General features: G+C 47.3%; 1 protein-coding gene across 1 annotated transcript in view; it reads right to left on the bottom strand.

The window, feature by feature from the left end:
- The window catches only part of tmem178 (transmembrane protein 178), a 28,694-nt gene extending 2,206 nt beyond the window's left edge, over nucleotides 1–26,488 (bottom strand). The window contains exons 1-2 of the mRNA XM_038714723.1: nucleotides 25,775–26,488; nucleotides 10,616–10,729 (exon numbers count right to left, since the gene is read on the bottom strand). Coding sequence (XP_038570651.1) covers nucleotides 10,616–10,729; nucleotides 25,775–26,306 — 646 coding nt within the window. The 5' untranslated portion in view covers nucleotides 26,307–26,488. The remainder of the gene's footprint in view (nucleotides 1–10,615; nucleotides 10,730–25,774) is intronic.
- Nucleotides 26,489–27,906: the final 1,418 nt, after the last annotated feature.

Raw genomic sequence — 27,906 nt, 5'->3', positions numbered from 1 at the left:
TAATATGTTATTGTAATACTACTGAAATATATTACTGTAAAACTACTGTAACACTACTGTAATGCATTACTGTAATACTACTGTAGTACTACTGTAATACTATTGTAATATGTTATTGTAACACTACTGTAGTACTATTGTAATACTACTGCAATACTACTGTAATATATTATTGTAATACTACTGTAGTACTACTGTAATACTACTGTAATACAACTGTAATACTACTGAAATATATTACTGTAAAACTACTGTAACACTACTGTAATGCATTACTGTAATACTACTGTAGTACTACTATAATACTATTGTAATATGTTATTGTAATACTACTGTAATATATTACTGCAAAACTACTGTAACACTATTGTAATACATTACTGTAATACTACTGTAGTACTACTGTAATACTACTGTAATATGTTATTGTAATACTACTGTAGTACTACTGTAATACTACTGTAATACTACTGTAATATGTTATTGTAATACTACTGTAATATATTACTGTAATGTTACTGTAATTCTACTGTAATAAATTAGTGTAATACTACTGTAGTACTACTGTAATACTACTGTAATATGTTATTGTAATACTACTGTAGTACTACTGTAATACTACTGTAATACTACTGTAATATGTTATTGTAATACTACTGTAATATATTACTGTAATGTTACTGTAATTCTACTGTAATAAATTAGTGTAATACTACTGTAATACCACTGTAACACTACTGTAATACATTACTGTAATACTACTGTAGTACTACTGTAATACTACTGTAATATTTTATTGTAATACTACTGTAGTACTACTGTAATACTACTGTAATATGTTATTGTAGTACTACTGTAATACTACTGTAATATGTTATTGTAGTACTACTGTATTATATTACTGTAAAACTACTGTAATAGATTACTGTAATACATTACTGTAATGCTACTGTAATATTACTGTAATATATTACTGTAATGCTACGGTAATAAATTACTGTAATGTTACTGTAACACTACTGTAATACTACTGTAATATGTTATTGTAATACTACTGTAGTACTACTGTAATACCACTGTAATATGTTATTGTAGTACTGCTGTAATACTACTGTAATATGTTATTGTAGTACTACTGTATTATATTACTGTAAAACTACTGTAACACTACTGTAATAGATTACTGTAATATTACTGTAATATATTACTGTAATGCTACTGTAATAGATTACTGTAATATTACTGTATATATTACTGTAATGCTACTGTAATATTACTGTAATATATTACTGTAAAGATACTGTAATATATTACTGTAATGCTACTGTAATATATTACTGTAATATTACTGTAATATATTACTGTAAAGCTACTGTAATAGCTTAATGTAATATAACTGTAATATATTACTGTAATGCTACTGTAATGCTACTGTAATATATTACTGTAAAGCTACTGTAATATATTACTGTAATATTACTGTAATATATTACTGTAATGCTACGGTAATAAATTACTGTAATGTTACTGTAACACTACTGTAATACTACTGTAATATGTTATTGTAATACTACTGTAGTACTACTGTAATACTACTGTAATATGTTATTGTAGTACTGCTGTAATACTACTGTAATATGTTATTGTAGTACTACTGTATTATATTACTGTAAAACTACTGTAACACTACTGTAATAGATTACTGTAATATTACTGTAATATATTACTGTAATGCTACTGTAATAGATTACTGTAATATTACTGTAATATATTACTGTAATGCTACTGTAATATTACTGTAATATATTACTGTAAAGATACTGTAATATATTACTGTAATGCTACTGTAATATATTACTGTAATATTACTGTAATATATTACTGTAATGCTACTGTAATATATTACTGTAATATTACTGTAATATATTACTGTAAAGCTACTGTAATAGCTTAATGTAATATAACTGTAATATATTACTGTAATGCTACTGTAATATTACTGTAATATATTACTGTAAAGCTACTGTAATATATTACTGTAATATTACTGTAATATATTACTGTAATGCTACGGTAATAAATTACTGTAATGTTACTGTAACACTACTGTAATACTACTGTAATATGTTATTGTAATACTACTGTAGTACTACTGTAATACTACTGTAATATGTTATTGTAGTACTGCTGTAATACTACTGTAATATGTTATTGTAGTACTACTGTATTATATTACTGTAAAACTACTGTAACACTACTGTAATAGATTACTGTAATATTACTGTAATATATTACTGTAATGCTACTGTAATAGATTACTGTAATATTACTGTAATGCTACTGTAATATTACTGTAATATATTACTGTAAAGATACTGTAATATATTACTGTAATGCTACTGTAATATATTACTGTAATATTACTGTAATATATTACTGTAAAGCTACTGTAATAGATTAATGTATATAACTGTAATATATTACTGTAAAGCTACTGTAATATATTACTGTAATATTACTGTAATATATTACTGTAATGCTACGGTAATAAATTATTGTAATGTTACTGTAACACTACTGTAATACTACTGTAATATGTTATTGTAATACTACTGTAGTACTACTGTAATACTACTGTAATATGTTATTGTAGTACTGCTGTAATACTACTGTAATATGTTATTGTAGTACTACTGTATTATATTACTGTAAAACTACTGTAACACTACTGTAATAGATTACTGTAATATTACTGTAATATATTACTGTAATGCTACTGTAATAGATTACTGTAATATTACTGTAATATATTACTGTAATGCTACTGTAATATTACTGTAATATATTACTGTAAAGATACTGTAATATATTACTGTAAAGATACTGTAATATATTACTGTAATATTACTGTAATATATTACTGTAATGTTACTGTAACACTACTGTAATACTACTGTAGTACTATTGTAAGGTATTACTGTTGTACCACTGTAATACTAATGTAGTACTACTGAAATATATTACTGTAAAACTACTTTAACACTACTGTAATACATTACTGTAATACTACTGTAGTACTACTGTAATACTACTGTAATATATTACTGTAATGCTACTGTAATTCTACTGTAATAAATTAGTGTAACGCTACTGTAATACTACTGTTATACCACTGTAACACTACTGTAATACTATTGTAAAATACTACTGCTGTACTACTGTAATACTAACGTAGTACTACTGTAATATATTACTGTAAAACTACTCTAAAACAATAATAATAATAATAATAAATTTTATTTATAATGCACTTTACATTTCAGGGAAATCTCAAAGTGCTACAGCAACAAGGGGTTAAAAACAGTTCCAGAAAATAACAATCGCAATAAAACACCGTAACAAAGATTTAAAACCATGACTGTTAAAAGGCCTTTTGAAATAGAAAAGTCTTTAGGCCCTTCTTAAAAACCTCCAGAGTTTGTGGGGCCCTTAGGGGCTCTGGGAGGGCATTCCAGAGCCGTGGGGCGACTGCCTGGAAGGCCCTGTCTCCCATGGTGGAGAGTTTAGTCCTTGGTTGGTGGAGGCAGTGGGTAGAGGTGGAAGAGCGGAGGTTTCTTAAGGTGGTGAGTGGGGTGAGGAGTTCACTGAGGTAGGCAGGGGCAGTTCCATGTATGCACTGGTGGGTAAGGAGACAGATTTTATATTGAATTCTGTATTGAATGGGCAGCCAGTGGAGGGATTTCAGGACTGGAGTGATATGGTCATATTTGCGCCTCCTCGTCAGGACCCGGGCAGCGCAGTTCTGAATATGCTGGAGCTTTTGCAGTCTCCTGCCAGGGATCCCGACGAGGAGGGCATTACAGTAGTCCAACCTGGAGGAGATAAAGGCATGGATCAACTTCTCAGCATCTAGTTGTGAGAGGGAGGGGCGGAGTTTGGCGATGTTTTTGAGGTGGAGGAAGGAGACCTTACAGAGGTGACGGATGTGAGTGTCGAATGTGAGATTTGAGTCAAGTCTGACTCCAAGGTTTGTAACAGAGGTAGACTGGGGAATGTGATGACCAAAAATGGATATACTGCTGAGGGAGGAGGACTGGGTTTGATGTGGGGTACCGATCAGGATGGCTTCGGTTTTGCTGCTATTTAGTTGAAGAAAGTTGTCAGCCATCCATGCCCTTATCTCCTCCAGGCAAACCTGAAGTGCAGATGGCAGAGCTGAGGGGAGTGTGGAGTCCATTTTTATGTATAGTTGTGTATCATCTGCGTAACAATGGAATGAAACTTTGTGTTTATGGATGATGTGACCGAGGGGTAGTAAGTAGATGGTAAAAAGGGTTGGACCAAGGACGGACCCTTGTGGCACTCCACAGCTGACTGTGTGGGGTGATGATTGGGACTGTCCTAGAGCCACATACTCCATCCTGGCTGTGAGATAAGACTGGAACCAGCCTAGTGTGGTCCCAGAAAGTCCTACCATAGACTGGAGACGGTGAAGCAGGATGTTGTGATCCACAGTGTCAAAGGCGGCCGACAGGTCCAGTAGGAGGAGGAGAGATGGTAAGCCCTGGTCTGCAGTCATAAGTAGGTCATTTGTGACGCGGACCAGGGCTGTCTCCGTGCTGTGTGCTGCTCAAAAACCGGACTGAAATTTTTCATATATGTTATGGATGTGAAGGTGATTGTGGAGTTGGGCTGCAACAACTTGTTCCAGGACTTTGGACAAAAACGGCAGGTTTGAAATGGGTCTGTAATGAGCCAGGATGTCGGGGTCAAGTGACGGCTTTTTCAGATGGGGGCGGACAACTGCAGTTTTGAGAGCTGGAGGAACCTGACCGGATTTGAGTGACTGGTTGAGGATTGCTGTGATCAATGGACTGATGGCTGTAATGTTGGATTTTAATAATGATGTGGGGAGAGGGTCCAGTGAGCATGTGGTGGATTTCATGCACCTTATGATCCTCTCCACCTCTGTCTGAGAAATGCCTGAGAAAACAGAAAATGTCTTTAATGGGTTTGTGGGACTAATTTTGAGGAGGGTGAAACTGTGGCAGAAAGGTTGGATCGGATTGAAGCTACCTTGTTGGTGAAAAAGTCCATGAACCTATTGCACTGGTCTGTACTGGTGTCAAAATGTGCATATGTGGGAGGTTTGAGAAGAGAATTTATTGATGCAAACAGCTGTTTTGAATTTCCAGAGCACTTTGAGATTTTTTGAGAGAAGTATTGAGACCTGGCTGTGGTGAGTGCTTTCAGTATGATTTTTGGTGTTCACGGTAGGCCTGTTGATGTACATGTAGGCCACTGGAGGTGAATTTCCGTTCCAGGGCACGGCCAGCCGTTTTCATCCTCCGGAGCTCTGTTGTGTACCAAGGGGCTGACCTGGAAAAAGTAACTGTTTTCGTTTTGATTGGTGCATGTAAATCAAGAATATTGTAGAGGCTGGAATTATAGTGGTCAACAGAGCCATTAACTGATGCGAACTGTGTGACTAGTGAAATTTGCTGTATGTCTTGGTTGAAGAGGGTGGTGTCTATTGCTTTTAAATTTCTGAACCGGATTTGACGTTTTGTTTTATGGTAGGGACTTGCTAGGGGCACTTCCAGGGAGATAACCTTATGATCAGACACGCCCAAGTCATAGACTCTCATGTTGGTGATGGTGGCGGTGTCTGTTATGACTAAGTCAAGAGTGTGGCCTTCTGTGTGTGTGGGTACTGTGACATGTTGTGTGAGATATAAGCAGTCCAGGAGTTCAAGGAACTCTGCAGCAGGGCGTTTTGTGGGGGAGTCAACATGAAGGTTGAAATCTCCCATAATGAGTGTGTTATGGGTAATTGCACAGAAAGATGTGAGTAGATCTTGCAGCTCAGTGATGAATCCAGGGTGTGGTTTTGGGGGGCGATAGATGAGGAGTATTGTTATTACTTCTTTATGTGATCTGAGTTTGAATGGAAGACACTCAAATGTGGTCAGCTCTGGCAGTGGAAGGGGGGTGGCAATTAGGTCTTTGCGATGGATGACAGCAAGACCTCCACCCCGGCCGGTGGTTCTGGCCTTCTCCAGGTATGTGTATCCTGGGGGGCAGGCTTCATTTAGTGCGAGATATGAATTTTGTTTGTGCCAAGTTTCAGTGAGGCACATCATGTCTATTTGTTTTTCAAGAATATGTTCAGATATTAAACCGGTTTTGTTTGTCAGTGACTGGGTATTGAAAAGGTCTATTTTTATTTCTGAGATGATCTTACATTTGGGAAGAGTGCGGAGAAGGCGGAAATCCACTCCACGTTTTCCATGTCTCCGGTGTTGCCCGTTCTGACGCAGCCCTTTATTGGTCCTTGTGTTTGTCGTGTTCTGATGACGTAATTGCCAGTGACGCGTTTGGTGAGCGCCGCGGAGATGCAGCCGGTGAGGGTGAGGTCCAGGTGGAGACGAGCTGATGGAGTCTCCGAGTTTTTCGAATCTGGACGGTCTGCATACAGGTTGGGGTCGACGGCGGTGGGGCCTGCTTTCCACTACGCGGATGTGATGTGATGGTCCGGGATGTCGCTGCAGCGAGGCTGGCGTGCGCGGTCTGTCCCAGGTAGACACGCCGCTCCCGGGCTCCAATGGCTCCGTCCTGTTGACCGCCTCGTCTGTCCTGGATTCCGGTGACACCGCATCGCTCACAGGAGGAACACAAGGACGGAGATGAGATTGTTGTAGTGCAGTGTGAAATGAACAAGGTGAGAATACCTGTAAGTTGTCGATGATGCTCCTGTTGTTAGCAGTGGTGTTGACATGGTTTTCATCTGTTGGGCAGTTCAGCGGGCCTGGACATTGGTGGATGTCCCCGGATAGCAGGAGGCAGATTGCGATGATAAATGCGAGGGTTTGTTGTGGTTTAAGCGTAGTTTTGGTATGTGTTGAGGGACGGCCGAAGAGGTGCGGATGAATGAACGTGGCAGCCAGGGCATGTTTTCCAAATCCAAAGTGCTTGTTTGCTTGCTTTGTTATTAACATGTGTGAGGATGACGATTTCAAATCATAGGAATCTGTCAGTATTTGACCGGTGTCGGAAAAGGCAGAAAGACTCATGAGAAGTACATGTATGAAGAGAGCTGTAACTACCCCTGCTGTACCTGGCGCGGCCATGTTGAAATACATAAACACAGTCAACCACAGATGGTGGTAGGTCAACTACTGTAATACTACTGTAATATATTATTGTAATACTACTGTAATATATTACTGTAATACTACTGTAATATATTACTGTAACACTACTGTAACATGGAAGTGAACCTGCTGACAGGACGTGAACCTACTGACAGGACGTGAACCTACTGACAGGACGTGAACCTGCTGACAGGACGTGAACCTACTGACAGGAAGTGAGTCTGCTGACAGGAAGTGAACCTACTGACAGGACGTGAACCTACTGACAGGAAGTGAGTCTGCTGACAGGAAGTGAACCTACTGACAGGAAGTGAACCTACTGACAGGAAGTGAGTCTGCTGACAGGAAGTGAACCTACTGACAGGAAGTGAACCTACTGACAGGAAGTGAGTCTGCTGACAGGACTTGAGTCTGCTGACAGGAAGTGAACCTACTGACAGGACGTGAACCTGCTGACAGGAAGTGAACCTACTGACAGGAAGTGAGTCTGCTGACAGGACGTGAACCTGCTGACAGGGAAGTGAACCTAATGACAGGACTTGAGTCTGCTGACAGGAAGTGAACCTACTGACAGGACGTGAACCTGCTGACAGGAAGTGAACCTACTGACAGGAAGTGAGTCTGCTGACAGGAAGTGAACCTACTGACAGGACGTGAACCTGCTGACAGGAAGTGAACCTGCTGACAGGAAGTGAACCTACTGACAGGAAGTGAGTCTGCTGACAGGAAGTGAGTCTGCTGACAGGACGTGAACCTGCTGACAGGACGTGAACCTGCTGACAGGGAAGTGAACCTACCGACAGGAAGTGAGTCTGCTGACAGGAAGTGAGTCTGCTGACAGGAAGTGAGTCTGCTGACAGGACGTGAACCTGCTGACAGGACGTGAGTCTGCTGACAGGACGTGAGTCTGCTGACAGGACGTGAACCTACTGACAGGACTTGAGTCTGCTGACAGGACGTGAACCTACTGACAGGACTTGAACCTACTGACAGGACTTGAGTCTGCTGACAGGACGTGAGTCTGCTGACAGGAAGTGAACCTACTGACAGGACGTGAACCTACTGACAGGACTTGAGTCTGCTGACAGGACGTGAACCTACAGACAGGACGTGAACCTGCTGACAGGACGTGAACCTACTGACAGGACATGAACCTGCTGACAGGGAAGTGAACCTACTGACAGGACGTGAGTCTGCTGACAGGAAGTGAGTCTGCTGACAGGAAGTGAACCTACTGACAGGACGTGAACCTGCTGACAGGACGTGAGTCTGCTGACAGGACTTGAGTCTGCTGACAGGACGTGAGTCTGCTGACAGGACGTGAGTCTGCTGACAGGACTTGAACCTACTGACAGGACTTGAGTCTGCTGACAGGACGTGAACCTGCTGACAGGACGTGAACCTGCTGACAGGACGTGAGTCTGCTGACAGGACTTGAACCTACTGACAGGACTTGAACCTACTGACAGGACTTGAGTCTGCTGACAGGACGTGAACCTACTGACAGGACGTGAACCTGCTGACAGGACGTGAACCTGCTGACAGGACGTGAACCTACTGACAGGACATGAACCTGCTGACAGGGAAGTGAACCTACTGACAGGACGTGAGTCTGCTGACAGGACTTGAGTCTGCTGACAGGACTTGAGTCTGCTGACAGGACGTGAACCTGCTGACAGGACGTGAACCTGCTGACAGGAAGTGAGTCTGCTGACAGGACGTGAACCTGCTGACAGGACGTGAGTCTGCTGACAGGACTTGAACCTACTGACAGGACTTGAGTCTGCTGACAGGACGTGAACCTGCTGACAGGACTTGAACCTACTGACAGGACTTGAGTCTGCTGACAGGACTTGAACCTACTGACAGGACTTGAGTCTACTGACAGGACGTGAACCTACTGACAGGAAGTGAACCTACTGACAGGAAGTGAGTCTGCTGACAGGAAGTGAGTCTGCTGACAGGACTTGAACCTACTGACAGGACTTGAGTCTGCTGACAGGACGTGAACCTACTGACAGGACGTGAACCTACTGACAGGAAGTGAGTCTGCTGACAGGACGTGAACCTGCTGACAGGGCGTGAACCTACTGACAGGACGTGAACCTACTGACAGGACGTGAGTCTGCTGACAGGAAGTGAGTCTGCTGACAGGAAGTGAACCTACTGACAGGAAGTGAGTCTGCTGACAGGACGTGAACCTACTGACAGGACGTGAACCTGCTGACAGGACGTGAGTCTGCTGACAGGACTTGAGTCTGCTGACAGGGAAGTGAGTCTGCTGACAGGAAGTGAACCTACTGACAGGACGTGAGTCTGCTGACAGGACTTGAGTCTGCTGACAGGACTTGAGTCTGCTGACAGGACGTGAACCTGCTGACAGGACGTGAACCTGCTGACAGGACGTGAACCTACTGACAGGACGTGAACCTGCTGACAAGGAAGTGAACCTACTGACAGGAAGTGAGTCTGCTGACAGGAAGTGAACCTGCTGACAGGACGTGAGTCTGCTGACAGGACTTGAACCTACTGACAGGACTTGAGTCTGCTGACAGGACGTGAACCTGCTGACAGGACTTGAACCTACTGACAGGACTTGAGTCTGCTGACAGGACTTGAACCTACTGACAGGACTTGAGTCTACTGACAGGAAGTGAGTCTGCTGACAGGACGTGAACCTGCTGACAGGGCGTGAGTCTGCTGACAGGATGTGAACCTGCTGACAGGACGTGAACCTACTGACAGGAAGTGAACCTACTGACAGGAAGTGAGTCTGCTGACAGGACGTGAACCTACTGACAGGAAGTGAGTCTGCTGACAGGACGTGAACCTACTGACAGGAAGTGAGTCTGCTGACAGGACGTGAACCTACTGACAGGACGTGAACCTGCTGACAGGGAAGTGAGTCTGCTGACAGGACGTGAACCTGCTGACAGGAAGTGAACCTACTGACAGGAAGTGAACCTACTGACAGGGAAGTGAGTCTGCTGACAGGAAGTGAGTCTACTGACAGGACGTGAACCTGCTGACAGGAAGTGAACCTACTGACAGGAAGTGAGTCTACTGACAGGACATGAACCTGCTGACAGGACGTGAACCTACTGACAGGAAGTGAACCTACTGACAGGACGTGAGTCTGCTGACAGGAAGTGAACCTACTGACAGGACGTGAGTCTGCTGACAGGAAGTGAACCTACTGACAGGACGTGAGTCTGCTGACAGGAAGTGAGTCTGCTGACAGGAAGTGAACCTACTGACAGGACGTGAACCTGCTGACAGGACGTGAGTCTGCTGACAGGACGTGAACCTGCTGACAGGACGTGAACCTGCTGACAGGACGTGAACCTGCTGACAGGACGTGAGTCTGCTGACAGGACGTGAACCTACTGACAGGACGTAAGTCTGCTGACAGGACGTGAGTCTGCTGACAGGAAGTGGTTGGAAACACTGTGAGTACTCACGCAGCAGGTGCCACTCGTCCTGTTGGATGGTCCTGGTCAGGTTCAGAGGGATGTTCCGCAGTCTGATTGGCTGAGAGAAGTGATACTTCACAGCTGTGCATCGATCTGCGATACCTGCAGTGAAGAGACAGTTGAGAAGTCCACGTAAACACGGGTACCTGAGCTGATAACTACACCTGACCATCACAACTACAGCTGCTGTGTCACCAGGTATGAGACACGTCTGAGGGGACAGTCCACCACTTTTACACAAAGTCCAGTTCCTGGTCCTAGTGAGTCCTCCTCAGGCTGAACCAGGACCAGGAAAATGGATGGCTCCTCTGAGCCTCTGTAAACGGGTGTATGATGTCTTCTGGTGATGTCATATTGATGTCATCAGGCTTGGAGTTACAAAGCGCAGGTGTTGACGTGGCTGTTTACCAGGCAAGGAGGCTCTAATGAAAGACACTACCCTGGTGCGTTATGGGAAATGTAGGATCGTGTGCTGCTCAGATTTAATAGTGAGGAGCCTCAGCTGCAATAATGAACCAGCACAGCAGCAGCTCTCTTTTCATCTGGTTCACAGATTCTCCCTGAAGGTCCCGCAGATCCAACACGTAGAAGATGGTGATGGCTCCGCCTCGGCTCGTCCAACAGAAAAGAGTTCGGAAACCGGGTGAAGTCAGTTTCTGTTTCCTTCAGCAGCTCCGCGTCAACGCCTGGAGTTCTCCCAGTTCTGGGTTGTTGAGAGATTCAGACAGACGGTTTACAGTTTGTGTCAACTCAGAATCACCAGAGATGATAAGAACTGAATGTCCGACGCACCTGTTACTGTAGGAGGGATCGACGACTAAATCTCTGGTATGGTGCGTTGTGTATCTTATCATGAGCCACACGATATACAGCAAAAAAATGCAAATAAACAAATAAACAGAACCTTTTTCATCTTCTGCAGAGTCCTGCGGAGCTGAGCATCAGAACCGCCCTGACACTACCTGCTGAATCTCTGCCGGACACGACCCGTTAACACAAAACGCTCGTTAGCCAGGTGTTCTGAACCGGCTCCGAGCGGCTGTAAATAAATGTTCCTAATACACGGATCAATAAGTAAAAGGTGCAGTAATATTACACAGAGCTGACACAGCAAACCTTCATCCATTATTTAAATCTTCTACCCGACTCCAGATGTCAGTCACATTTCAACATGCGGAGGATCCATCGCACTACACAGATCAATAGAAAATTAGATTCTGACATCTTCTGGGGGTCCGAGGTGTTATTCAGAGGGTCTGAGACTCCTCGCACCAGGGCTCACTGTGACCGTGCCTGGATCCTCTCCTCCACTCTGATCCTCCCCAGTGGGATCGATTGATCTAATCTGATCTGAGCTCAGGCTCCGGCCTAATGCGCTGCAATGATATGTAACATAATGCAGTGTAATGTGATTTGGAGTGTTGTAATCTGATGTGCGGTCCGAGTGTTGTCGGGGTCCAGGTCCTCTCTGTTCACCATCACTCTGACCTCCAGGTCTCGGGTCGGCACGCTGCCAGAGACTGCAGAGACACAAAGTGCACACGTCATGGTGACGGACCAGGTCCTGCAGAGACGGGTTCCTATAGGGGTTAGTCTGCTGGTCTCAGGTCAGGATCTAATGTTGTAGGACCAGTGTGTAACCAGCCTGACGTCATCCAGAAACCAGTCTTAGGTCATCCAGAAACCAGTCTGAGGTCATCCAGAAACCAGTCTTAGGTCATCCAGAAACCAGCCTGTAACCAGTCTGCAGAAACCAGCCTGACGTCATCCAGAAACCAGTCTTAGGTCATCCAGAAACCAGTCTGAGGTCATCCAGAAACCAGTCTGTAACCAGTCTGCAGAAACCAGCCTGATGTCATCCAGAAACCAGTCTGAGGTCATCCAGAAACCAGTATGAGGTCATCCAGAAACCAGTCTGCAGAAAAAAGCCTGAGGTCATCCAGAAACCAGTCTGTAACCAGTCTGCAGAAACCAGCCTGTAACCAGTCTGCTGAAACCAGCCTGACGTCATCCAGAAACCAGTCTGTAACCAGTCTGCAGAAACCAGTCTGAGGTCATCCAGAAACCAGCCTGAGGTCATCCAGAAACCAGTCTGTAACCAGTCTGCAGAAACCAGCCTGTAACCAGTCTGCAGAAACCAGCCTGTAACCAGTCTGCAGAAACCAGCCTGATGTCATCCAGAAACCAGCCTGAGGTCATCCAGAAACCAGTGTGTAACCAGTCTGCAGAAACCAGCCTGATGTCATCCAGAAACCAGCCTGAGGTCATCCAGAAACCAGTATGAGGTCATCCAGAAACCAGTGTGTAACCAGTCTGCAGAAACCAGCCTGATGTCATCCAGAAACCAGCCTGAGGTCATCCAGAAACCAGTATGAGGTCATCCAGAAACCAGTCTGTAACCAGTCTGCAGAAACCAGCCTGTAACCAGTCTGCAGAAACCAGCCTGTAACCAGTCTGCAGAAACCAGCCTGATGTCATCCAGAAACCAGCCTGAGGTCATCCAGAAACAAGTATGAGGTCATCCAGAAACCAGTATGAGGTCATCCAGAAACCAGTCTGAGGTCATCCAGAAACCAGTATGAGGTCATCCAGAAACCAGTCTGTAACCAGTCTGCAGAAACCAGCCTGATGTCATCCAGAAACCAGTCTGAGGTCATCCAGAAACCAGTCTGAGGTCATCCAGAAACCAGTCTGTAACCAGTCTGCAGAAACCAGCCTGATGTCATCCTGAAACCAGTCTGAGGTCATCCAGAAACCAGTATGAGGTCATCCAGAAACCAGTATGAGGTCATCCAGAAACCAGTCTGTAACCAGTCTGCAGAAACCAGCCTGATGTCATCCAGAAACCAGCCTGAGGTCATCCAGAAACCAGTATGAGGTCATCCAGAAACCAGTCTGTAACCAGTCTGCAGAAACCAGCCTGAGGTCATCCAGAAACCAGTATGAGGTCATCCAGAAACCAGTCTGTAACCAGTCTGCAGAAACCAGCCTGATGTCATCCAGAAACCAGTCTGCAGAAAAAAGCCTGAGGTCATCCAGAAACCAGTCTGTAACCAGTCTGCAGAAACCAGCCTGTAACCAGTCTGCAGAAACCAGCCTGACGTCATCCAGAAACCAGTCTGTAACCAGTCTGCAGAAACCAGCCTGAGGTCATCCAGAAACCAGTCTGCAGAAAAAAGCCTGAGGTCATCCAGAAACCAGTCTGTAACCAGTCTGCAGAAACCAGCCTGTAACCAGTCTGCAGAAACCAGCCTGACGTCATCCAGAAACCAGTCTGTAACCAGTCTGCAGAAACCAGCCTGAGGTCATCCTGAAACCAGCCTGACGTCATCCAGAAACCAGTCTGCAGAAACCAGCCTGAGGTCATCCTGAAACCAGCCTGACGTCATCCAGAAACCAGTCTGCAGAAACCAGCCTGACGTCATCCAGAAACCAGCCTGTAACCAGTCTGCAGAAACCAGCCTGAGGTCATCCTGAAACCAGCCTGAGGTCATCCAGAAACCAGCCTGAGGTCATCCTGAAACCAGCCTGACGTCATCCAGAAACCAGTCTGCAGAAACCAGCCTGATGTCATCCAGAAACCAGTCTGCAGAAACCAGCCTGAGGTCATCCTGAAACCAGCCTGACGTCATCCAGAAACCAGTCTGCAGAAACCAGCCTGATGTCATCCAGAAACCAGTCTGAGGTCATCCTGAAACCAGCCTGACGTCATCCAGAAACCAGTCTGCAGAAACCAGCCTGATGTCATCCAGAAACCAGTCTGAGGTCATCCTGAAACCAGCCTGACGTCATCCAGAAACCAGTCTGCAGAAACCAGCCTGATGTCATCCAGAAACCAGCCTGAGGTCATCCTGAAACCAGCCTGACGTCATCCAGAAACCAGTCTGCAGAAACCAGCCTGATGTCATCCAGAAACCAGTCTGAGGTCATCCTGAAACCAGTCTGAGGTCATCCAGAAACCAGTCTGTAACCAGTCTGCAGAAACCAGCCTGAGGTCATCCTGAAACCAGCCTGACGTCATCCTGAAACCAGCCTGATGTCATCCTGAAACCAGCCTGTAACCAGTCTGCAGAAACCAGCCTGAGGTCATCCTGAAACCAGTCTGAGGTCATCCAGAAACCAGTCTGCAGAAACCAGCCTGAGGTCATCCTGAAACCAGCCTGACGTCATCCAGAAACCAGTCTGCAGAAACCAGCCTGACGTCATCCTGAAACCAGCCTGTAACCAGTCTGCAGAAACCAGCCTGAGGTCATCCTGAAACCAGTCTGAGGTCATCCAGAAACCAGCCTGAGGTCATCCTGAAACCAGCCTGACGTCATCCAGAAACCAGTCTGCAGAAACCAGCCTGACGTCATCCTGAAACCAGCCTGATGTCATCCTGAAACCAGCCTGTAACCAGTCTGCAGAAACCAGCCTGAGGTCATCCTGAAACCAGTCTGAGGTCATCCAGAAACCAGTCTGCAGAAACCAGCCTGAGGTCATCCTGAAACCAGCCTGACGTCATCCAGAAACCAGTCTGCAGAAACCAGCCTGACGTCATCCAGAAACCAGTCTGTAACCAGTCTGCAGAAACCAGCCTCACGTCATCCAGAAACCAGTCTGCAGAAACCAGCCTGATGTCATCCTGAAACCAGCCTGATGTCATCCTGAAACCAGTCTGCAGAAACCAGCCTGAGGTCATCCAGAAACCAGTCTGCAGAAACCAGCCTGAGGTCATCCTGAAACCAGCCTGACGTCATCCAGAAACCAGTCTGCAGAAACCAGCCTGAGGTCATCCAGAAACCAGCCTGACGTCATCCAGAAACCAGTCTGCAGAAACCAGCCTGAGGTCATCCAGAAACCAGTCTGCAGAAACCAGCCTGATGTCATCCAGAAACCAGCCTGACGTCATCCAGAAACCAGCCTGTAACCAGTCTGCAGAAACCAGCCTGATGTCATCCAGAAACCAGCCTGTAACCAGTCTGCAGAAACCAGCCTGATGTCATCCTGAAACCAGCCTGATGTCATCCTGAAACCAGTCTGAGGTCATCCAGAAACCAGCCTGATGTCATCCTGAAACCAGCCTGAGGTCATCCAGAAACCAGCCTATAACCAATCTGCAGAAACCAGCCTGATGACATCCAGAAACCAGCCTGATGTCATCCTGAAACCAGCCTGATGTCATCCTGAAACCAGCCTGAGGTCATCCTGAAACCAGTCTGATGTCATCCAGAAACCAGCCTGAGGTCATCCAGAAACCAGCCTGTAACCAATCTGCAGAAACCAGCCTGTAACCAGTCTGCAGAAACCAGCCTGAGGTCATCCTGAAACCAGCCTGAGGTCATCCAGAAACCAGCCTATAACCAGTCTGCAGAAACCAGCCTATAACCAGTCTGCAGAAACCAGCCTGAGGTCATCCTGAAACCAGCCTGATGACATCCAGAAACCAGCCTGTAACCAATCTGCAGAAACCAGCCTGATGACATCCAGAAACCAGCCTGTAACCAATCTGCAGAAACCAGCCTGAGGTCATCCTGAAACCAGCCTGAGGTCATCCAGAAACCAGCCTGTAACCAATCTGCAGAAACCAGCCTGATGACATCCAGAAACCAGTCTGCAGAAACCAGCCTGAGGTCATCCTGAAACCAGCCTGACGTCATCCAGAAACCAGTCTGCAGAAACCAGCCTGATGTCATCCAGAAACCAGTCTGAGGTCATCCTGAAACCAGTCTGAGGTCATCCAGAAACCAGTCTGTAACCAGTCTGCAGAAACCAGCCTGAGGTCATCCTGAAACCAGCCTGACGTCATCCTGAAACCAGCCTGATGTCATCCTGAAACCAGCCTGTAACCAGTCTGCAGAAACCAGCCTGAGGTCATCCTGAAACCAGTCTGAGGTCATCCAGAAACCAGTCTGCAGAAACCAGCCTGAGGTCATCCTGAAACCAGCCTGACGTCATCCTGAAACCAGCCTGACGTCATCCAGAAACCAGTCTGCAGAAACCAGCCTGACGTCATCCTGAAACCAGCCTGTAACCAGTCTGCAGAAACCAGCCTGAGGTCATCCTGAAACCAGTCTGAGGTCATCCAGAAACCAGCCTGAGGTCATCCTGAAACCAGCCTGACGTCATCCAGAAACCAGTCTGCAGAAACCAGCCTGACGTCATCCTGAAACCAGCCTGATGTCATCCTGAAACCAGCCTGTAACCAGTCTGCAGAAACCAGCCTGAGGTCATCCTGAAACCAGTCTGAGGTCATCCAGAAACCAGTCTGCAGAAACCAGCCTGAGGTCATCCTGAAACCAGCCTGACGTCATCCAGAAACCAGTCTGCAGAAACCAGCCTGACGTCATCCAGAAACCAGCCTGTAACCAGTCTGCAGAAACCAGCCTGATGTCATCCTGAAACCAGCCTGATGTCATCCTGAAACCAGTCTGCAGAAACCAGCCTGAGGTCATCCAGAAACCAGTCTGCAGAAACCAGCCTGAGGTCATCCAGAAACCAGTCTGCAGAAACCAGCCTGAGGTCATCCAGAAACCAGTCTGCAGAAACCAGCCTGACGTCATCCAGAAACCAGTCTGCAGAAACCAGCCTGACGTCATCCAGAAACCAGCCTGAGGTCATCCAGAAACCAGTCTGTAACCAGTCTGCAGAAACCAGCCTCACGTCATCCAGAAACCAGTCTGCAGAAACCAGCCTGATGTCATCCTGAAACCAGCCTGATGTCATCCTGAAACCAGTCTGCAGAAACCAGCCTGAGGTCATCCAGAAACCAGTCTGCAGAAACCAGCCTGAGGTCATCCTGAAACCAGCCTGACGTCATCCAGAAACCAGTCTGCAGAAACCAGCCTGAGGTCATCCAGAAACCAGCCTGACGTCATCCAGAAACCAGTCTGCAGAAACCAGCCTGAGGTCATCCAGAAACCAGTCTGCAGAAACCAGCCTGATGTCATCCAGAAACCAGCCTGACGTCATCCAGAAACCAGCCTGTAACCAGTCTGCAGAAACCAGCCTGATGTCATCCAGAAACCAGCCTGTAACCAGTCTGCAGAAACCAGCCTGATGTCATCCTGAAACCAGCCTGATGTCATCCAGAAACCAGCCTGACGTCATCCAGAAACCAGCCTGTAACCAGTCTGCAGAAACCAGCCTGATGTCATCCAGAAACCAGCCTGTAACCAGTCTGCAGAAACCAGCCTGATGTCATCCTGAAACCAGTCTGAGGTCATCCAGAAACCAGCCTGATGTCATCCTGAAACCAGCCTGAGGTCATCCTGAAACCAGCCTGAGGTCATCCAGAAACCAGCCTATAACCAATCTGCAGAAACCAGCCTGATGACATCCAGAAACCAGCCTGATGTCATCCTGAAACCAGCCTGATGTCATCCTGAAACCAGCCTGAGGTCATCCTGAAACCAGTCTGATGTCATCCAGAAACCAGCCTGAGGTCATCCAGAAACCAGCCTGTAACCAATCTGCAGAAACCAGCCTGTAACCATCTGCAGAAACCAGCCTGAGGTCATCCTGAAACCAGCCTGAGGTCATCCAGAAACCAGCCTATAACCAGTCTGCAGAAACCAGCCTATAACCAGTCTGCAGAAACCAGCCTGAGGTCATCCTGAAACCAGTCTGATGTCATCCAGAAACCAGCCTGATGTCATCCTGAAACCAGCCTGAGGTCATCCTGAAACCAGTCTGATGTCATCCAGAAACCAGCCTGAGGTCATCCAGAAACCAGCCTGTAACCAATCTGCAGAAACCAGCCTGTAACCAGTCTGCAGAAACCAGCCTGAGGTCATCCTGAAACCAGCCTGAGGTCATCCAGAAACCAGCCTATAACCAGTCTGCAGAAACCAGCCTATAACCAGTCTGCAGAAACCAGCCTGAGGTCATCCTGAAACCAGCCTGATGACATCCAGAAACCAGCCTGTAACCAATCTGCAGAAACCAGCCTGATGACATCCAGAAACCAGCCTGTAACCAATCTGCAGAAACCAGCCTGAGGTCATCCTGAAACCAGCCTGAGGTCATCCAGAAACCAGCCTGTAACCAATCTGCAGAAACCAGCCTGATGACATCCAGAAACCAGTCTGCAGAAACCAGCCTGAGGTCATCCTGAAACCAGCCTGACGTCATCCAGAAACCAGTCTGCAGAAACCAGCCTGATGTCATCCAGAAACCAGTCTGAGGTCATCCTGAAACCAGTCTGAGGTCATCCAGAAACCAGTCTGTAACCAGTCTGCAGAAACCAGCCTGAGGTCATCCTGAAACCAGCCTGACGTCATCCTGAAACCAGCCTGATGTCATCCTGAAACCAGCCTGTAACCAGTCTGCAGAAACCAGCCTGAGGTCATCCTGAAACCAGTCTGAGGTCATCCAGAAACCAGTCTGCAGAAACCAGCCTGAGGTCATCCTGAAACCAGCCTGACGTCATCCTGAAACCAGCCTGACGTCATCCAGAAACCAGTCTGCAGAAACCAGCCTGACGTCATCCTGAAACCAGCCTGTAACCAGTCTGCAGAAACCAGCCTGAGGTCATCCTGAAACCAGTCTGAGGTCATCCAGAAACCAGCCTGAGGTCATCCTGAAACCAGCCTGACGTCATCCAGAAACCAGTCTGCAGAAACCAGCCTGACGTCATCCTGAAACCAGCCTGATGTCATCCTGAAACCAGCCTGTAACCAGTCTGCAGAAACCAGCCTGAGGTCATCCTGAAACCAGTCTGAGGTCATCCAGAAACCAGTCTGCAGAAACCAGCCTGAGGTCATCCTGAAACCAGCCTGACGTCATCCAGAAACCAGTCTGCAGAAACCAGCCTGACGTCATCCAGAAACCAGCCTGTAACCAGTCTGCAGAAACCAGCCTGATGTCATCCTGAAACCAGCCTGATGTCATCCTGAAACCAGTCTGCAGAAACCAGCCTGAGGTCATCCAGAAACCAGTCTGCAGAAACCAGCCTGAGGTCATCCAGAAACCAGTCTGCAGAAACCAGCCTGAGGTCATCCAGAAACCAGTCTGCAGAAACCAGCCTGACGTCATCCAGAAACCAGTCTGCAGAAACCAGCCTGACGTCATCCAGAAACCAGCCTGAGGTCATCCAGAAACCAGTCTGTAACCAGTCTGCAGAAACCAGCCTCACGTCATCCAGAAACCAGTCTGCAGAAACCAGCCTGATGTCATCCTGAAACCAGCCTGATGTCATCCTGAAACCAGTCTGCAGAAACCAGCCTGAGGTCATCCAGAAACCAGTCTGCAGAAACCAGCCTGAGGTCATCCTGAAACCAGCCTGACGTCATCCAGAAACCAGTCTGCAGAAACCAGCCTGAGGTCATCCAGAAACCAGCCTGACGTCATCCAGAAACCAGTCTGCAGAAACCAGCCTGAGGTCATCCAGAAACCAGTCTGCAGAAACCAGCCTGATGTCATCCAGAAACCAGCCTGACGTCATCCAGAAACCAGCCTGTAACCAGTCTGCAGAAACCAGCCTGATGTCATCCAGAAACCAGCCTGTAACCAGTCTGCAGAAACCAGCCTGATGTCATCCTGAAACCAGCCTGATGTCATCCAGAAACCAGCCTGACGTCATCCAGAAACCAGCCTGTAACCAGTCTGCAGAAACCAGCCTGATGTCATCCAGAAACCAGCCTGTAACCAGTCTGCAGAAACCAGCCTGATGTCATCCTGAAACCAGTCTGAGGTCATCCAGAAACCAGCCTGATGTCATCCTGAAACCAGCCTGAGGTCATCCTGAAACCAGCCTGAGGTCATCCAGAAACCAGCCTATAACCAATCTGCAGAAACCAGCCTGATGACATCCAGAAACCAGCCTGATGTCATCCTGAAACCAGCCTGATGTCATCCTGAAACCAGCCTGAGGTCATCCTGAAACCAGTCTGATGTCATCCAGAAACCAGCCTGAGGTCATCCAGAAACCAGCCTGTAACCAATCTGCAGAAACCAGCCTGTAACCAGTCTGCAGAAACCAGCCTGAGGTCATCCTGAAACCAGCCTGAGGTCATCCAGAAACCAGCCTATAACCAGTCTGCAGAAACCAGCCTATAACCAGTCTGCAGAAACCAGCCTGAGGTCATCCTGAAACCAGCCTGATGACATCCAGAAACCAGCCTGTAACCAATCTGCAGAAACCAGCCTGATGACATCCAGAAACCAGCCTGTAACCAATCTGCAGAAACCAGCCTGAGGTCATCCTGAAACCAGCCTGAGGTCATCCAGAAACCAGCCTGTAACCAATCTGCAGAAACCAGCCTGATGACATCCTAAAACCAGACGTGCTGAAAAACTCCCAACAAAGTAAACAGATCACAAAACTGATATCAGCTCCCAGCATTAGCAGTTTGACCACCTGTCTGTACTGAACCATCACCTGTCTCGCTTGTCTGTACTGAACCACCACCTGTCTGTACTGAACCACCACCTGTCTGTACTGAACCACCACCTCTCTCACCTGTCTGTACTGAACCACCACCTGTCTCACTTGTCTGTACTGAACCACCACCTGTCTGTACTGAACCACCATCTCTCTCACCTGTCTGTCCTGAACCACCACCTGTCTCACTTGTCTATACTGAACCACCACCTGTCTGTACTGAACCACCATCTCTCTCTCACCTGTCTGTCCTGAACCACCACCTGTCTCACTTGTCTATACTGAACCACCACCTGTCTGTACTGAACCACCATCTCTCTCACCTGTCTGTACTGAACCACCACCTGTCTCACTTGTCTGTACTGAACCACCACCTGTCTCACTTGTCTGTACTGAACCACCATCTCTCTCACCTGTCTGTACTGAACCACCACCTGTCTGTACTGAACCACCATCTCTCTCACTTGTCTGTACTGAACCACCACCTGTCTGTACTGAACCACCACCTCTCTCACCTGTCTGTACTGAACCACCACCTGTCTGTACTGAACCACCACCTCTCTCACTTGTCTGTACTGAACCATCACCTGTCTCACTTGTCTGTACTGAACCACCACCTGTCTGTACTGAACCACCACCTTTCTCACCTGTCTGTCCTGAACCACCACTTGTCTGTACTGAACCACCATCTCTCTCACCTGTCTGTACTGAACCATCACCTGTCTCACTTGTCTGTACTGAACCACCACCTGTCTGTACTGAACCACCACCTGTCTGTACTGAACCACCACCTTTCTCACCTGTCTGTACTGAACCACCACCTGTCTCACTTGTCTGTACTGAACCACCACCTGTCTGTACTGAACCCCCATCTCTCTCACCTGTCTGTCCTGAACCACCACCTGTCTCACTTGTCTATACTGAACCACCACCTGTCTGTACTGAACCACCATCTCTCTCACCTGTCTGTCCTGAACCACCACCTGTCTCACTTGTCTATACTGAACCACCACCTGTCTGTACTGAACCACCACCTTTCTCACCTGTCTGTACTGAACCACCACCTCTCTCACCTGTCTGTACTGAACCACCACCTGTCTGTACTGAACCACCACCTCTCTCACCTGTCTGTACTGAACCACCACCTGTCTGTACTGAACCACCACCTGTCTCACCTGTCTGTACTGAACCATCACTTGTCTCACTTGTCTGTACTGAACCACCACCTGTCTGTACTGAACCACCACCTTTCTCACCTGTCTGTACTGAACCACCACCTGTCTGTACTGAACCACCACCTGTCTCACCTGTCTGTACTGAACCACCACCTCTCTCACCTGTCTGTACTGAACTACCACCTCTCTCACCTGTCTGTACTGAACCACCACCTGTCTATACTGAACCACCACCTGTCTCACCTGTCTGTACTGAACCACCACCTGTCTGTACTGAACCACCACCTCTCTCACCTGTCTGTACTGAACCACCACCTTTCTCACCTGTCTGTACTGAACCACCACCTGTCTGTACTGAACCACCACCTGTCTCACTTGTCTGTACTGAACCATCACCTGTCTGTACTGAACCACCACCTGTCTGTACTGAACCACCACCTGTCTCACCTGTCTGTACTGAACCACCACCTGTCTGTACTGAACCACCACCTCTCTCACCTGTCTGCACTGAACCACCACCTTTCTCACCTGTCTGTACTGAACCACCACCTGTCTGTACTGAACCACCACCTGTCTCACCTGTCTGTACTGAACCATCACCTGTCTCACTTGTCTGTACTGAACCATCACCTGTCTCACTTGTCTGTACTGAACCACCACCTTTCTCACCTGTCTGTACTGAACCACCACCTCTCTCACCTGTCTGTACTGAACCACCACCTTTCTCACCTGTCTGTACTGAACCACCACCTGTCTGTACTGAACCTCCACCTGTCTCACCTGTCTGTACTGAACCATCACCTGTCTCACTTGTCTGTACTGAACCACCACCTGTCTCACTTGTCTGTACTGAACCACCATCTCTCTCACCTGTCTGTACTGAACCATCACCTGTCTCACTTGTCTGTACTGAACCACCACCTGTCTGTACTGAACCACCACCTCTCTCACCTGTCTGTACTGAACCACCACCTGTCTGTACTGAACCACCACCTCTCTCACTTGTCTGTACTGAACCATCACCTGTCTCACTTGTCTCACCTGTCTGTACTGAACCACCACCTTTCTCACCTGTCTGTCCTGAACCACCACTTGTCTGTACTGAACCACCATCTCTCTCACCTGTCTGTACTGAACCACCACCTGTCTCACTTGTCTATACTGAACCACCACCTGTCTGTACTGAACCACCACCTGTCTGTACTGAACCACCACCTCTCTCACCTGTCTGTACTGAACCATCACCTGTCTCACTTGTCTGTACTGAACCACCACCTGTCTGTACTGAACCACCACCTTTCTCACCTGTCTGTACTGAACCACCACCTGTCTCACCTGTCTGTACTGAACCACCACCTCTCTCACCTGTCTGTACTGAACCACCACCTGTCTGTACTGAACCACCACCTCTCTCACCTGTCTGTACTGAACCACCACCTGTCTGTACTGAACCACCACCTGTTTCACCTGTCTGTACTGAACCACCACCTGTCTGTACTGAACCACCACCTGTCTGTACTGAACCATCACCTGTCTCACTTGTCTGTACTGAACCACCACCTGTCTCACCTGTCTGTACTGAACCACCACCTGTCTGAACTGAACCACCACCTCTCTCACCTGTCTGTACTGAACCACTACCTTTCTCACCTGTCTGTACTGAACCACCACCTCTCTCACCTGTCTGTACTGAACCACCACCTGTCTGTACTGAACCACCACCTGTTTCACCTGTCTGTACTGAACCACCACCTGTCTGTACTGAACCACCACCTCTCTCACCTGTCTGTACTGAACCACCACCTGTCTGTACTGAACCATCACCTGTCTCACTTGTCTGTACTGAACCACCACCTGTCTCACCTGTCTGTACTGAACCACCACCTGTCTGAACTGAACCACCACCTCTCTCACCTGTCTGTACTGAACCACCACCTGTCTGTACTGAACCACCACCTCTCTCACCTGTCTGTACTGAACCACCACCTGTCTGTACTGAACCACCACCTGTCTATACTGAACCACCACCTGTCTCACCTGTCTGTACTGAACCACCACCTCTCTCACCTGTCTGTACTGAACCACCACCTGTCTGTACTGAACCACCACCTCTCTCACCTGTCTGTACTGAACCACCACCTTTCTCACCTGTCTGTACTGAACCACCACCTGTCTGTACTGAACCACCACCTCTCTCACCTGTCTGTACTGAACCATCACCTGTCTCACTTGTCTGTACTGAACCACCACCTGTCTATACTGAACCACCACCTGTCTCACCTGTCTGTACTGAACCACCACCTGTCTGTACTGAACCACCACCTGTCTCACCTGTCTGTACTGAACCACCACCTGTCTGTACTGAACCACCACCTCTCTCACCTGTCTGTACTGAACCATCACCTGTCTCACTTGTCTGTACTGAACCACCACCTGTCTATACTGAACCACCACCTGTCTCACCTGTCTGTACTGAACCACCACCTGTCTGTACTGAACCACCACCTGTCTCACCTGTCTGTACTGAACCACCACCTGTCTGTACTGAACCACCACCTGTCTGTACTGAACCACCACCTGTAAAACTGAGTTTAGGATGAAAAAAAGCTGATACTACGATTCACCATGGCAACGGATCAATAAAGGCGGAGCCTCCATTTGAGTCCAGCGGAGACAGAAATATGAACCAGTTTCAGCTGATCCCTGTGACAGGACTGTTCCATCAGTGTGACTGGTCGCAGCTGACAGCTGATTGATCAGCGATCGGTTACAGCTTCACACAGCTTACAGCTAATTAGCTTTGTGTTCGGGTGACAAACTAATATGTAACAGGGATTTCAATGTTTCCAGTAACCTTCTGCAGATGAACGCATCTGTTGATATCGACCGAGTGAATGAGGAAGTGACCCGGTGGCTCGCGGGAGGGGAGGAGTCAGAGAGGAACACCTGCGCAGGTTAACTTCACAGCACAGGTTACTGGAGTTATTGATCCAGGGTTTATGTGAGCTCCGTCTCTGAAACAGGAAAGCCAGAGTTTCTCATCTCCAGCTCAACAACAGCTCAACAACAACAACAAGGCTTCACCTTCAATAAACAGTACTTTAGACTGCAGTATCAGCACATAATACAGTACTTTTTCTTTCTGTTAGAATATTATTATCCACCATGATGTCACTGTGTCCACCTTCAGTCCCACAGAACCTGATCACAGAACCTGTACTGTTAGAACAGCAGTACACTGTGTGTACAGTGTGTATCAGTATGCACGCTGACCTCTGTCGCTCCACCTTCATTAATACATTCATGTGGTTATTATACAACGTATATGTACTGTGTGTGAGTGCGCGCAGTCTGAGCGATGAAGGCGAGCTTGCTGATGCACATTAATACACTGATAATGTTTTTAGAACCAGTATATACAGGATGTTTATATAAGTGCATCACCTGGACATATTTTTACTACATTATAGTTCTGTTTACATGTTTACTGTAGCCTGTATTTGTGCATGGTACTGTTTATATATATTATTATGCAGTATATACTGTACAGCATATTGTACTATATGTACTGTAAACATATATGTACTGTGTACTGTCCTGCAGTCTGACCCCGGTCGATGAGCTTGTCGATGTCCGGGTCCAGGCGCTTGAAGTAGCACTTCCTCCAGAGGCCGGAGTGAGTGGAGAACAGCGGCCTGCCGCACTCGGTCTCCAGGATGCCCATCCCCAGGATGGCCCGCCAGTTCTCCAGCAGCTCCTCCTCTCTGCTGCCCACATGCACGGGCTTCATCAGCGCCACGTCCCGCTGCCGAGCCCCGCCGCTGCTCGTGTCCACCAGCGGGAGGTGGTAGATGGGCATCTCCCGGTTCTTCTGGTCGTTGGAGTCGGACCCGTGGCGGTCGCAGTTGTCCTTGTGTCTGCGGGTGTCGGTCTCGTACCAGTGGTCGGTGGAGATGGCGGTGACCAGCAGCAGCAGGGACAGCGCGCTGAGCGCGAGGCTCACCGCGGACACCGTCACCGTGGCCGGCCGGGCTCTCTCCATGGCCGGGACATGGACCGGGTCGCTCCCGGGACAGGTGCCGGTGCTGGTCCCGGTGCCGCTGTTCTCTCGGTTCCTGCCGCTGGTTCCGTTACTGAGCATCTTCTGCTGCCATCCTCGTGCACGTCAGCCGCTCCCCGTCTGCTCCCGGGACCGTGTTGTCATGCCGACTGACGGGGCTGCGTCAGGGCGGAGGCAGGTACCGCACGCAGGACCGGAAGTCCACCAAGGCGGCCTTCAGAATAAGAGAGTTCCCCTTCAGAAATAACTCCATTTCCAACACAAACAGAACAGATTGACATGTTGACACAGAACCCAACAACATGAAAACATGCTATTTTACTTCACTCTGGTTTCAAGGCAGATAAAACTGAAGTTATTGTCCCTTGATGGCATCGCCCTGGCCTCCAGCACCACTGTGAGGAAGCTTGGAGTTATCTTTGATCAGGACATGTCGTTTAAGTCCCACATTAAGCAAATTTCAAGGACCGCCTTTTTTCACCGACGTAATATTGCGAAAATCAGGAACATCCTGTCTAAAAATGATGCAGAAAAACTAGTCCACGGCCGGTAGCCGCCCGCCACACTGAGCTTCACAAGGCTCTTCAGAACCCTGCAGGTGACGTCCACGTTTTACACCGTCCATGGTCTTCACGTCAACTTCACATTCCTGACGTTTCATCAGTGAGTTTTACTTTGAAATCAGAGACCGGAAGTGTGGTTGTGCCATCACCGCAGCTGACTTGACTGTGTCGAGCCTCCTCAGCGAGCTGGGCGTGGACTCTCTCTCTCCTTCTGGTGTCTATGTCTCTCTGTCCTCAGCCACTGATTACTAATAAGTAAAATAAAAGCCTGTAACAACAACAACAACAACAATAATAATATAATAATTAACCTTCATAATTTGATTCCAGGTTTAAAGCTCTGCACCGTGGAGCGTTTCTGCCAGTAGAGTTTCTCGGTGTGTTCCCGCGGTCACTTAGTGTTGAAAAGTGTGGGGGCGGTCCCCACCGTGCCCAGTGTAAATGGCACCTATGCGCTGGAGTCTTCTGGAAAGAATAAGTGACCGACCACGCAAAATATTAATGTTGGTTTATTATTTGTTTTATAACTTTGTGTCTCACAAAAAATGTTTACTCATCAATCAAGGCAAGTTCATTTGTATAGCACATTTCAACGACAAGGTAATTCAAAGTGCTTTACATAAAACATAATGGCAACAGGGAAATATAAAAAAGTTTAAAAGCAGCATAGGGAAATTGAAAAAACACACATTTAAAAAATAATAAAAGTTACAGTGCAGTGTACAATCAGGGTTAAAAGAGTTAAATGGAAAATAAAAACAGGCTGAGGGGTTGAGCAAATAATTGAGTTACAATTATTCTGAAAAGAGAATAAACAGAGAAGTACACTTAATCTACTCTCTCTAGCTAGTCTGCACTCAGGTCCAGAGCAATCTTTGGGTCCACTGAAACTCCAAAAACCCTCGGACACTACAGAGAAACCAGGACATGTCTGTCCGCAGGCCGCTGTGATCCAGTTATACTCTGGACCCACTTGTTTACAGGTGGACAGAGGTTCCTGCAAATCACTCAGGCGCGAGATTTAAGACCACTTCCTTCACTCTGTTCAATCTCACTCTCATTATCTTTTCACTCAATTACCTACTCATTTCTCACTGTGTAAAATTTAATTAAAAGCA

This window comes from Micropterus salmoides, unplaced genomic scaffold, assembly GCF_014851395.1.
Source record: "Micropterus salmoides isolate LMB-PRFRI ecotype aquatic unplaced genomic scaffold, ASM1485139v1 Ms_hic_scaffold_12, whole genome shotgun sequence".
In the NCBI taxonomy this organism is placed as follows: Eukaryota; Metazoa; Chordata; class Actinopteri; order Centrarchiformes; family Centrarchidae; genus Micropterus; species Micropterus salmoides.
This window is presented reverse-complemented; position numbering and strand designations above follow the sequence as displayed.